We start from the raw sequence: 14180 nt of genomic DNA, 5'->3' as shown, positions 1-14180 counted from the left end.
CCTTTATAAACATTACTTATAGCAATAATTTATTCGTTCGTTTCGAAAATTATTTTAACGGCTATATTAATATTTCCATAACGTCGGTTATTATTAATAATTAAATTTAACGGAAATAACAAGTATTTTTATTTATTTCACACCAGAAAGGCTAAGTGGTTTAACGTTTAACGTTATACGAAATATTTTATAAATAAACAAAAAAACTTTTTTAAGTTCGTTAATAAAAAATACGCGTTTATTTTAAAAATCGATTAACTCGGAAAGTTCAACTTTTTTTTTTTTTAAATAAAAATTCGTCACGCCCGCCGACGCAGAAGTATTGCGTCACGTCGACGACATTTAAGTTATGTGTCGGAGTGCCGTTGCTTTGGTGTGTGGCCTTCCCGGAAGCGGCAAGACGTTCTTGGTAGAAAGCGTCTTTCGACGTCTCGACGATAAACGGTCTGCGAAAAAGAGCCTCGTCGAAGTTAGCACCGATTTTCTACCTTACATTAACTTATTTTGGATTAATTTCGACCAATTGGTGCCCCTTTCCGTCCAGAAGGAACTGGTATAAAATTCAAATTACGTCTGTGGTTTATTCAAATTTTTATTTGCAGATACGAGTAACCGTCGGACAACCGCTTGTGTATAATGCTTCTAAAGCCTGCCACGATTTATGAAATATTACGAATGTCTGCCGTCGATTTCTTTTGATTTTATCTCCGCTGCCCACCAGAGAAATTTAAAAAGTTTTAATCATTTTTCGGCTTATTTAAGATAATTTAAAACTTTTTCCATTTGATTCGGAGGTCTTTTTGAAATTAATTTTAGAGTACAAATTTTCTGCTTTTGTGAAATTATAAAATGCTGACGGGAGCCTACCAAAAAAATAGAAACTTTTCAATTATTACCAGTGGTGATATTCAGCAGGTTCGGCCGAACCCGTTGGTAAAATTTTCAGTTTCCCCAAACCTTGTTAAACACACGTAACATTTCTCAGTGGTTTTGTTTCTTTTAAAAAATATATTAAAATATACGTATTATACTCCGTAACACTACTAAACTAGATCCTTATACCCCGTTCGCACTGAGCATTTCAATCTAGATTGTGACCAAGGTCGGGGACTATGCCTTGGTGCGATCTCTCACAACCGTTTCAGTTGTGATCGATTCAAGAGAGTTTTTGAAACTAGATCCAGTCATAAGAGAGATCCCACAATCTCACACGTGCGAGATAATACAAGATGGCTGTGGAAGACGTGTTGGGCTATGACAACAAAATAAAAAGGATATTGTATTTTGAGAGAAGATGACATCTGTCTATTATCAGCAGTGCCATTCGGAGTGAAAAATTTCTCTGCCTAAAAAAAAAAAAAAAAAAAAAAAAAAATGACAGCACTAATATACTATTGTTACCTGGTATCGCCCAGGGCCCCTTATGTTCCAAATACGCCACTGATTATTAGATATATTGCAAGAAAAGGTATTGTATTTATTTCTAGCCAAAACTTCCATTTTGTTTGTCGGTGATTTGTTAGGGAAAAATTTTCTGTTAGCAAACCCTTTGTTAAATATTTCGAATATCACCACTGATTATTACTCTATCTTTTAATTTTTAAAGGTTTTTCCTCCTTTCTTTCTTGTAGGTGCCGGGAGGATATTTCTGTACTTTCTGTGGACTCCGGGGCCTGTTGCCGTTGGGACGGACTTCCTGTGGAGAAATTTCCCGATCGCCTCTGCCGTCCAGCTGTCGACTTACTTTGAGATCGAGAATGTTGCCGTTGCGTCGGCATTTCCGTCCCGTTCGGAGTGACTTTTGTGCAGATGATGCCCTCTTCCACCTTGTGTCTGAGGGTCTCATTCCAGGTTTTCCTTTCCTTGCCCCCTTCTGTTGACCTTTCTGGGACTCTATGTTGGGGCCATCTCCGGTCGGCACTGCACGTGCCCGAACTGCCTCTGTTGACTTTTCCCCCCTCAATTTTTCTTCCATCTCTGTTGTGCCCGAGCTTCTCCCAATGTAACCATTTCTTGCCTCATCTTTCCTTGTAATGCCGATTTGTCTGTCTCGGGTTCCACGTTTCTTCGAGGTGTGCTCTTCGTGTATGCATTTTCGGCATTTGACGTTGGGCACACGGCAGTTTTGGTTCCTGACTTTGCATCCTGGCACTGAACCGTACAGTTATAAAATTTTTGTATAAAATTTTCCTTTTAATCTTTCAGGCATTTTTCTGTCACAAAGTACTCTGCCGACACTCCTCCGTTTAGTCTGGCCGGCCATGACTGACTTTGTTGTGTCTACGTTGATCTCTTTGGCTTGCCAGAGTACTCACCCCAAATATCTGAATCTTCTTTCACTCTTGCTTCTTCAGTTTTCATGTAGACTTTATTCTTGGAAGCACCTTCTCCAAAATCTGTTTTTCTGTTTTCTTTCTACTAATCTTTAAGCCTCTTCCTTTTTGTCTTTCCCTTAACTTTTCTGACTTTCGGTGTAATTTGCCATTCAATAAGCATGATATCGTCTGCAGATGGCGGATGACTATGTACTTTGTCTTGAGTCTCCTGTCGGCATGTCAGTGATCAAGAAAAATGAAACATTATCTAAATTGAAAAATTTGTATGTCTTTTATGGAAATTTGTTTTAATTTTGAGAATTTACCAAAATATTTAAATTGGCATGCATAAGAAAAAGTTTACTTTTAAATATTACTGTTCTCGAAACAAACTAGCCAATACTTAAATGATAATGGTGATATTTGTCATTATTTAATGGTTTAAATTAGAATCTGCAAGAGACTGGTTTAAATTAGAATCTGCAAATCTCTTTAGACTATGTATTTGTTCAAACAAAGAAATTGAAACCGAAATAAATTATTCATCTGGGTCTCTGTTTTCTAGGATTTAGGCTTGTACTCAATTTATTTCACTGTGAAATATATGCAATATTTCAGAAACAAATGAAAATAGAACCACATTATATTGGAAAATTTCAAGATATGGTAAAACTTCTGTAACTCGAATATTTCTTGTTGAAGAAAATGAAACTCTTCGTAGGTCTTGACAGAATTGCATAGGAATTTAATGTCGACTTGGAGAAAATTTGAGTTAAGAAATTCAAGTTAAAGCTTTTTGTGATCCCTGATGCTGATTTTTGTTACTTTTGAATTCCCCGACTCAAATTTTAATATTTATTCTATCCAAAGTGATCCTGACTATTGGATTTCCTGTGAAATTTTCACACGGTTAGTTCTATAAACTCTCATACCCATTTTCAGATAATAGAGAGGTTGCAGCCGAATTTCAAACATTAAACTTGTATGGCAAGCGGAAGTACACGTTTGACGTTTGAATTCCAACTAAAATACCAATGCGCCACATGTTCTCGTCATGCACTGACTCGCGGGATATTGGAAAATGGCAAACGTTGAGCAACGACGAATGTTACTAGTGAGGGAAAATAAACAAATTAAACTGTTTAAAAGTATTTATAGGATGCTTAATAACACTAAATAATTATTTTTAATTAGCGTTGTGTCTCCTACCGTACAATAGGACTACTTCATACCTTTGTTGAGGGAAGGAGTGGCTTGTATGTAAATTTGAAAGCAGCTTATAAATTTTTAGAAAATTTACAAACGTATTACACTGTTAATGGTAGATGATGCTGTGAAAGAACAAACCTACTCTTACAGAATTATGATAAGCTATCATGAACACAAATATATGTAAATTCTATAGGCACATCACTTGCAAAAATTTGAATAATTAAATAATTTCTGAATTAAAATTGTCTATTTAAGCATTTATGAATAGTATTGTAAAGAAACAATCATTATTTTAATAAAATATGTCATAATTTTAACTCCAAACACAAAAAAAAAAAATGAAGTTTAAGCCGAACTTCTACTTGCCATGCTAGACGTAGCAACTGCCATTATCAACCTTCTAGAATTGCCAGATGACTGCGCTTGATGTTTGACATTCACGTTTTGGGCTGAAAAAGTTTGCTGCAACCTCTCTATTGTTCCAGTCCAGAGAGAAGTCCTCTCATATTATTTCAACAAGATGTACAGTACCTACAAAACTGTTTGATTTTATTAGTTATATTGAACATTTATGCCAAAAGTGTTACGAGGGCTGTTAAAACAAAAAAAAAACTACCAAAGATTTTTCTTACCCTGTGGAGTTTTGAGTTAGAGAAGTTTAACTGCAATTCTTGATGGTAACAAATAGGAGGGAAAAGAATTATGAAACATTCTTATTTTGAATATATACTGAACCTATATATAAATTAATGATACCAAATATGGAAGAAATTTATAAGTTGTGTAGAAAATTTTGACTTGTGTCGTCATATTCAGGCCATTGAGGCTGGAAATTTTTTCCCAGCCTAGAGAAAACTCGGGACTGTAGTGGTTCCTATCCCTACAAAAATTATTTTTACTAACAGAAAACAAAATCTTTAAGGCTGCATTTTATTAATAAAGAAACATTTTACATATTTTTTTTTTTTTTTTTTTTGAATGAAATGAAATATCTAAGGGGACCCACGCTACCTCTCTGGGCCTGTATGAACTCTTGACTACCGCACTCATATAGTTGTGTGATTTGCTATGTTCAAAAAAACAGAATAATTTTCAAATAAGTTTAAACCTTTTATAAAACAATATAAAATGCAAAAATCTCAATTATCTATATAAGTTTTCAGATTGAAAAGTCAGAGGAAGAAATGACACCATCATTACATAGTTCCTATGTTTAATATTTCTTTTAAACTCCATTAAAGCTAGATTATCTCTAGTATTCATATTATATCAATTATATCTCATATTCTTTATTATTATTTAGATTGAGTTGGGTTGTGTGGCCAAAACATAACCACCTCCTGCATAGTTTGCTAATGGAGAATCTGGAGAATGTTAACTATGATTTTATATACAATCTAGAGATGGGGTATTTACACTTCTTTCTTCCTATGAATAAAGTTAAACTCAATAGAATAATCTACATTTTGGACTGATGACAAAATGTGCCAATTCTGAAGCATGTTAATTTTCTTTAATACTTATACAAGTGAAAAGTCAGATCAAGAGACATACTGATTATGATGATATTATATTCTGTATTGTTATTTAGCATTTTAAGTATTATCATAATCTAATACTCAATTGTTGAGACTCCCCAAATCATTAATATATTGAATTTAATTAATAATAATATCTTTAAGTTATAAAATTATTTTAATCAGTATTCTTCTATGGAATAAATGTATTACAATAACATTTGTTAATATCTGTTTTTTATATTTTTCAGATCAACGAATCTGGTGCTTGGAAGAGATGTAGAAAAGATATATTTTGTGCTGTCGAATGTTTTTTTCATTATATTCTTGGTTTAAAATCATCCTGTACCTCCCTTACTGACAATGTAAAGAATTACTTGGAAAAGCTAATTCAAATGAATAGAAAATCAACAATGTATAACTGTAATGTGTTCTTAATTGAAGATAATTTTTATTATCAAAGTATGAGGTATGAATGGTATCAACTAGCTAGAAAATGTTAGTATAAATCAAAATATTTTTATTCTTAGTAATTAATTTATTATTTTACTCATATTCAGTTTTTGTTTTTTTAAAAAAGTTCAAAGTAAATTGAGAAGAAAATCATGTTTTGGATTTAAAGTGATAATTTTATACTTGATTTAATAAAAATTTTACTTAATTGCATATGAAAATAGCATTAACTAATGGATGTTTGAAAAATATTAAAAATAATTCATCAACGATATTAAATTTAGTCAAAAGAAATTTTTGGCTTTATTTTTTACTAATTAGTTGCAGTGATTTGACCAAAAATGCATAAATATATCTGCCGAGTAATGTCGAGTCAACCGAGTTTGTAGACCTCAAACATAGATACGATGCAGTTTTTAGACGTGTGATTACAGTATGCATCGGAGACGAAGATCATCCCATTAAAATAAAAAAATTTCTTGAAGGGTTGAATGAATAAGTTCTCTTTCCAACAGTAAAGAAATGATGCTTTAATACAATGTAGAGCATTGCAGTTTATTCATAGATGAAAGTAGATTATACACATGCCAATGAAGTATGATTGAAAGACGAAATGTACCTTTGGATGAGTCTGTAGTTTGAACAGACTCATCCAAAGTTAGAGTGGCTGTTGAAGAGATAATTTGTATGAGGGATTATCATCAACTGCAATACAATAGCAGTGTGTCTTCACACTGATCGAATATTTATGCTTTCTATATTAAACAAGATTTCATTTACTTATGTATTACTCTATATTATTATTATTATTAATAGTTAATAAGTTTAGTTATAAATCATTTTTTTTTACCAAGATTGATCCATTGAAAGAATTACTATAATATACATTTGTATTCTGGTATATATACATGTGAAAATGTAGTTATTAAAAATTTATAACAAAATCACTGGTGATAATTATGTTTAAAAAAACTAAGTAAGTATTCTGTTTTTGTCATCACTTCTAGGATTTGACAAATGACAATTGTTTTTTTTTTAATATTTATAATTGTTCAATTCAACACTTCACATATTGTAAAATAAATACTTTTGAGTGTTTTTTGTAAAGACAACCAAAAAATATCTAGTAGCTTTCTACAAGTAAATTAAATTTTGTGAGATAAAATTGCATTTTCTAGAAAGAAATATTTTGGTCATTTTTTTTATAGAACAAGCTACACATACTAACATAAATGTTTTCAATATTAACCAAAAACTGCATGCAACATATCCAATTTCTAATAAATCTCTAATTTTTTCACTATATACTATTTCTTTGTTTAATTGGTGAAAATTTAATAGTCTTTGGCAGTGTCTTTTTCTTTCCTTTCCATCTTTATAGAAGAAACAGATGTACACAAAGTTTTTATATATTTATTTTGGAAAAGTGTGGTTTTCATGCAATTCTTTGTGAGTAATATTTTGTTAAATTTGTCTTTGGTAAAACTAAATAAAAGATTCAAAAACATTCCCATATCAAATAATTCTGTTAGATATTTAGATGCTAGAAATAATTTATTAAAATTTAAATATTTTACGAATTTAGTTCTTTAACATTAGTTCAAAATTTTTATTTGCATATTAATAAAGTAAGAATACTTTAATTTTTACTTAATAGTACAAATGGGATTTTGCCAGATTTATTTGGATTGTTCGAAAGAAACTGCTCTGTCTCAAAATCTACAAAGGAAAGAAAAAGTTAGCGACGATGCTATTCTTTTAATGGCCGAGAGAATAGAAATTCCAAACGTAAATATCAACAAATGGGAGAAGAATTCCATTATAATTAATGTAGAAAATGGACTGGGCAATCATCATGCGTAAGTATGATTTGCAAAATTGTCCTCGTCGTATTTTTAATTGTGAACAAAGTCAAAATTATAGGTATTCAAACAGGGACGAGGTTTTGGATGTTTTCGACAAGGCTCTGAAGAATCCCGAGACTCCAGCCGTTGTTGACAACTTGACAAAGGTAAGATTTAACGAACATTTTGCGACAGAAAAATTATCGTTAACGAATAATGTTAAAATTGACTATCAACGTAGGTGACCTCTCAAAAAATATGCTCGATGAATGCTGTTCATCAAATCGATTTAATACTGAGAAGATTAATTAGCGAAAAAATTCAGAGAGAACGTGGTAATTATTATTTGTATATATGGTAGTAGCAATATTTATATTTACATTTGGAATATTTTTAGTTTCTAATATGGATAGAGAATCGTTAAAAACATTTTCGACGTGCGTTGCCAGAGCTCGTCCAAAAATAATAGAAAAACTAAAACTGGGAGAAATAAGTATGAATAAAGACATACTATTAGCTATTGAGGAAGGCAGAGGATTTGATGTTATTGTTGAGTTAAGAAATACTTTAGAATCAATTTTAGATTCATTTGTTGAATAAATGTCGTGTGTATATTTTTGTTACATTAAAATGTTTTTACAATTTGTATGTCTTTTTAAAGAAATTAATCATACAAAAGAGTAAATTTTTTTTCTAAATTTTGCAAAAGTTATCTCTAGAAATCTATAGACACACAATCCTATGGTTCTATATATTTATTTTTCTATTTTATTTTAAATAAAATTACTGTTAGTTTCAATGAATATCTGTAGTTATTTCAAAAGGATCAACATTAAATAGTCTAATAATGTAAGAATTGAAATTGACTTTACACCACAATTAATATTTTATTTGTTTTGGACTGTGAATTATGTGACTAGAGAAATATTTAGTCAGATATGTTAGTGTCTAACTAAGGAGGATTCCATTGTCAATTCAATAGCCACGTGCATGTTGTCTAGATAGTTCAGCATTCCCGAAATAGTAACATAAATTTTGAAATATTGCTGTAATTATTAAAATTGTTAGAAGTGTCTTAACTTTTAAGAAAAAGAACTTCAAATATGTTAATACAACTATATTAATATTTTACAGATTTGAGTTTGATTAACAGATTAACATAAAAATATCAAAGAAATTTCAAATTGGGAAAAATGCACGGGCTAATGGTTGAGCATGTCGTTGCGTTTAGATTCTTCCCTGGCTTTTGATGTCGAGGTAGGCAGACAAAAAGAGTGGATGCCAGCAACCCGCCTGTCCTGATGAGGAGACAAACTTTGTCTTCCCCTTTCTCTCGTACCCTGCCCCAATGCGATCGTTATTACCGCCAGTTTCCATATGTATCTTATTTTTACTTTATATAGGATGTGTATTTAATCATATTGCTGCTCTTACTACATGTTAGTATTAGATTTTGTGTTGCTTCATGTAATTTGATAGTTATTGTTTGGGTCTGAAAATGCTCAAAAGTTTGTTCTATGTAAATTAATGATAATTGCTTCTTTGCTTTGACATTTTTGCAGGAATTGGTAAGAATACACAATATCAGATATAATAATTCTAGAGTTTTAAGGAATTCAATATTCTTGTGTGAAATTTAAAAATTTGTTAGAATTTACTCTGTTCTATGTAAGGGTTACCCAGAGGGCCCCATAAAATACATATTGGGTCCTAAAACTAATTATTACATTGAAGTTAAACGAGAACATCATATAGGAGACCATACTTTCTCAAATTCCAGAGCAATCCGCTCCTTTTGCCTCTCCCTCTGGGTGTTCCAGTCGACAATCCAAAAAATTAAATTTAAATTATGTAGTTCCTAAGTTACACCAGCATGCAAACCTTAAGCAACAACTGTTTTTTGCCATAATTCCACAAGAAATCACCAGAGACACATGAAATTCACAATGCAGAGACAATATTTTGTACTTAAAAAAGGATGAAAGCATACTAGTGCAAAAATGAATAGAATACATACAGTACAGAATCAAAGCTTTTTTTTCATTGTAGTTTTGCACTGTGTGTGCCAACTGCATACATTTTGCATGCCCTCGAGTCACCCACATCATCACCTTCCGGCATACAAATCACCTTGCTACCGAAATGGATGTTCATTGTACCAATTGCAACAAATTCTTTTCTACAATTTCATGGCCATCTGCTTAAAAATTGTCATTTAAGTTTTGCATGCCCCAGTGTATTTAGAATAACTTAGGAACTACATAAAATTAATGTAAAGCAGATAAAATCATAGGATTTGGAAAATAATTTTTTCCAAGTAATTAGTGTGTATGAAATTAACACATTTTTTTTTCTTAAATTTAAAAAATTGTTCATTTATTACTTTTATATTTGCAGAATAAAAATTTGATAACAATTCTAAATTTAATTGTTTGAAATAATTTAACAGTCATTTGTAAGATGTTCTGAATCTGACAAAAATTTTCTTTATTTTTTTTTCAAACAAAGCACAGACATGCCAAATTGCAATTACAGTTTATATATTTCATAAGATCTCTGGGATGAAGAAAAGCAAATATTTTGTGCACATTCACTTTATATCTGATAAACTTCCAAAACCAAAAAAAATTGGAGGTAAACATGAGTAATAAAATATTCTTTCCAATGGAATAACAATTTTTTTTGCAAATATCCTTGAGGTGTCTGATATGAAAAAGCACCTTGAAACATCTCTCTAAATATAGGTCAGTGACAGTCTTTCTTTTGGAATATTAAGATATACACTCAAACCTGTTTTTGTGCGGTATATGAATTCCAATCAAATTGATATACTGCACAAAAAAAGACCACACAAAAATAGGTTTGAGTGTACCTATATATTTTTTAACAATTATTTCTCTCTTCACAGAGATAAATAAATTACTATCACAAATTTAGACAACTTAAAGCTCTATACTGTATATAAAGCATTATGTATACTGTGTATCAGTTTAATTAAATATAAAAATACAAGCTTATTGAATAAAATGTATAAATTAAAAATAAATTAACCCTGCAGATTTCATTTTAAACACTTATTTTTTACATTACATAATCGTAACAACCATAAAGCATAACTAATATCACAGCATTAAGTTTTTTACAAAATTATTGAGTTTCATATAATTTGTGAACTATATTTTTTAAAAATAAAATTTATATCATAGTTTATAAATGAGTTTCCAAACAAATATTCACTTCTAACCGAGGTGCTTTTGTGACTATTTAACATTAATTTACCGACACTAATAAATTGTTTGCATCAAACAAGACTCTAATGGTTGTTTCGTATTTCTGGATCTCTACATTTTTCGTATCGGATACAAAGTAACATGGTGGCAAAAGTCGTCCGTCCGCGACTGTTATTGATTTTTGTCGTAACGATCCTTATAGTTTAAGCGTATAACAAGGAATTTTTGGGATACGTAATATTTTTATACGAAATATTGACATTTAACAAAACTTATATTGTAATCATAATTATCGTTGAACAAAAAGGAAATAACAAATATAACTTTAAATTATTTATAGTGTTTTTACTTTAGAACAAAATCAAAATTTTTTAAAATCAAAGCTGTGCAAATGATAAAATTATGATTTTAGTATGCATCATTATTGACCTCTTAATCATTTTTTTTTCTTCAGTTTCTTACATGACTCGACAAGCAAAAGTGATTGGTAACAAAATTAATACATTTCCGACGTGTGGAAAGCCTATAATTAGTAATTTGGATGATTGTGTAAACATAATTTTAAAATATTTTAAGCTTATATGGGATTTAAAATTTTATTAAGATAAAGTTCTTTAAAACAAAAGTTTTGCTACATTGTCCATGTTTATAATTAAAATTCTTGAAAACTTTAGATCATATTATATAAATTAAAACCAACAACTGTAGTGCCTTTGACCAGTGTGCTTCTCTCCTCTTTCTATGTAAAACACAAACGTTTTCGAACCTTGTTGGTTCTTCCTCAGGCGTAACGGAATTCTGTTCTACAAAATTCCGTTACACCTGAGGAAGAACCGAGGTTCGAAAATGTTTGCGTTTTACAGAGAAAGAGGAGAGAAGCACACAAATCAAAGGCACTACCGAGCAAATTTGGAACCCGGTCAGGACTCTTGACTTGATTTTGGCAAAGCTGAATGCTAATGTAGCATGCAGTAGACAAGAACTTGCCGGAAGATCGCATTCCCCTGCAACCAAAGATGGGCCATGGAAGGCAAGTAAATGCAAGTGGCATTGTATATCAACAGTTCCGTCATACAGAACGAAATCACAAACACCAGAATACTCAAAATAGCTCAAGCTTGAACTGTGCTTGAAAACTCAACTTACTTTGCAGTTTTTGTTGTCCTTCGTAGGGGTAGTGGATGACTACGTCCAATATTTCCACATGGCAGGACTGAAAAGGAAAACTTATTAGATTAAATCGTCTCCATCAGAGCTTCCGCCCAAGATGGGTTGTCCCTAGCCTGTGCAAGCTATTTCTTTTGCCCAAACTTGTGTCAACATAAGCTTTTGCTTATTCTTGGACAAACCACATGGCAGGTAACCCGTTGTTAGCAGTTTGTCAAAGATACAGGTTGGTTCTGCATCTTCAACAAACCTACTAGGTGGTATGACCTTCCTCCACAGCAGTTGTCGGCAATCTGCCATTACTGCATCTGGGCACAATTGAACTTTTTTCTTCATAGTGAGCGAGAATAATACTTGAATTGTTCAAACACAATTCCCAAACAATCTATCATTAGCTATTTCATTTTGTCAATTCTGGAGGATCTCACAACATACTTATTCATAACCTTTGCTTTGTCATTTTTTGCATTTTGCACATGCAAGATTTTATAGTTTCTTTCATTTGCATATTGCCAACTGAGCGATGTACAAAGCCGCAAACAATTTACAAGTCTAGATAAGTAATATGTGCTGACTGCATTGAAATTTATTGCCTCAGATGTTTTGGAGGAATAATGCTGGCCATAAATTTATATGGAGATACTGGTCACAGTGATCGAGCTAATTTTTTTGTAAACTGTAGCTCAAGTAGATACTTTGCATTTGAAACAAAACTTGTTTAATAAAGAAATGAGTTGTTTTCTTACCATCTATAACAGCTATGAATGAGGTGTGCATTTATTTATTGCCATAGAGAAGGTATTTAGTTCTTTTGTATCACAGTACAACAAAAGATGAAATGGATTATGAAGACATTTTGTTTTCTTAATGTGAATAATTAAAGTTAGAGAAAAACTTAAAAAGATTAAAAATAATGATATTGTTAAATTTTAAATATTAAATTATAGTAATTTATAAAAATTAATCAAAATTTCTTTTGTAATCACTTTTGTCTATTTTAATATTTAATCTTTTTGTTCAAGGGGTAAGCTTAAACAAATAAAGGTAAATTCTAAGTAATAAAACACTATATGGATTTTAATTTGGTAAAATTCTTTTAATTATATGTTTACCAAAAAAGGAAATAATATTCTAACAAGAAGATTCAATAAATAAAAATTATCTAGTTCGTTAATATACATCTACTTTATACGAGTCTTTTAACGAAAGTAAATCTCGTTTTGAAGCAACTGGTAAATTCGCTCGTGTTAAGAGCCTACGGCTATTTCAAAGTAACATTTTATCTTAGCATAAATTTTGGATCCTCCAAGTCATTTGTTTTGGACGACGCAATTTATTGCTAAATCCAAACCTTTCAAAATTAATCTGTAATGCAATTGACTTCAAAGAATGTAAATATATTTATTATATGCATTTGTACTATTTAAGGCACTACAGGTGTAAGTAGTGCAATATTTTATAATAGTCAATATGTCAGAGAATGCAGTTGTCCGACTTTTTGCCATACATACAATCTCAGTGTATATTATACTTTGCTTACCTTATTAATATTCATGCTATATTTTTACATTTTGACCCAAAAGGGAAATAAGAAGGAAACAATAAAACGTTAACCCAATTTTTTGCATGAGTATGTTTAGTCATTTGATTTCTCCTGAAAATTCAAAAACAAATATAAAGGCGCTTTAAAATTGATAAATAAATTAGTCGGCATAAACTACCACTTTTGACTGACTCTTACTTTTATTATATAAATATCAATATTCAAAACAAAACACTTGTAAGTTCTTTCTTTTGTTCAATAAAAAATTTGCCCAAAAAGGAAAAGAATTTTTTTATAACAACTTTAATTAATTTCTAAAATCTATACTTGATAATTATAACAATATAAAGTTTTGTTATTCAGTGTCGATTTAAAGTATTTGAGAGTTTTTTGAATTAAATAAGTTAATTCAAAAACCCTTTTAATAATAATTTTATGTAAAACTCCCAAAATATATTTATTTAAACAAGTAAAACTTAACAAAAATAATTTATATTAAATAGAGCACAATTATATTCATTTAAACGATTTTTAACAAATAATAAAACTGTAATTTGAAATCTTTCTGTACATTTTAAACAGATAACACTTCCACTATATCACTTTTACATTATGTTTGAAACAATATTAATTTCTTCAATTTGGCCATTGATTATACATTATTTCAGTCTAATAATCTGTTAGATTTTTTTACAAATCTGATGATGATCAAAAAATCAGATCTTTGAATATTGGAAGAAACGATTTTATGTAAATATTGGATAAATATAATCGTCGTGCGAAACGGCTGGTGCGCTTCCTTGCTGACGAACAAAATAATAAATATTTATTTGCATGAGAATCACAGTTAATCTGATCAGTTATTTTTACAAAATAAAAATATTCACGAAGCAAATCTG

At 30.5% G+C, this 14180-nt stretch overlaps 1 protein-coding gene across 2 annotated transcripts; it reads left to right on the top strand.

Moving 5' to 3' along the window:
* The first annotated feature begins 262 nt into the window (after positions 1 to 262).
* On the top strand, positions 263 to 7989 carry Pstk (Phosphoseryl tRNA kinase). 2 transcript variants are annotated; one of them, XM_067277607.1, is made up of 6 exons: positions 263 to 553; positions 5296 to 5542; positions 7155 to 7356; positions 7433 to 7508; positions 7583 to 7676; positions 7739 to 7989. In XM_067277607.1, exons 1-6 carry the CDS (start codon positions 350 to 352, stop codon positions 7939 to 7941), a joined length of 1026 nt encoding a protein of 341 aa, XP_067133708.1. In that variant the 5' UTR covers positions 263 to 349; the 3' UTR covers positions 7942 to 7989. The 2 variants fall into 2 exon arrangements, with proteins under 2 accessions (XP_067133708.1, XP_067133707.1); XM_067277606.1 differs by having other exon boundaries at positions 264 to 553; positions 7421 to 7508.
* Positions 7990 to 14180: the final 6191 nt, after the last annotated feature.

Source organism: Centruroides vittatus, unplaced genomic scaffold (assembly GCF_030686945.1).
Source record: "Centruroides vittatus isolate TY-2023 unplaced genomic scaffold, ASM3068694v2 contig_751, whole genome shotgun sequence".
NCBI classification, from domain to species: domain Eukaryota; kingdom Metazoa; phylum Arthropoda; class Arachnida; order Scorpiones; family Buthidae; genus Centruroides; species Centruroides vittatus.
This window is presented reverse-complemented; position numbering and strand designations above follow the sequence as displayed.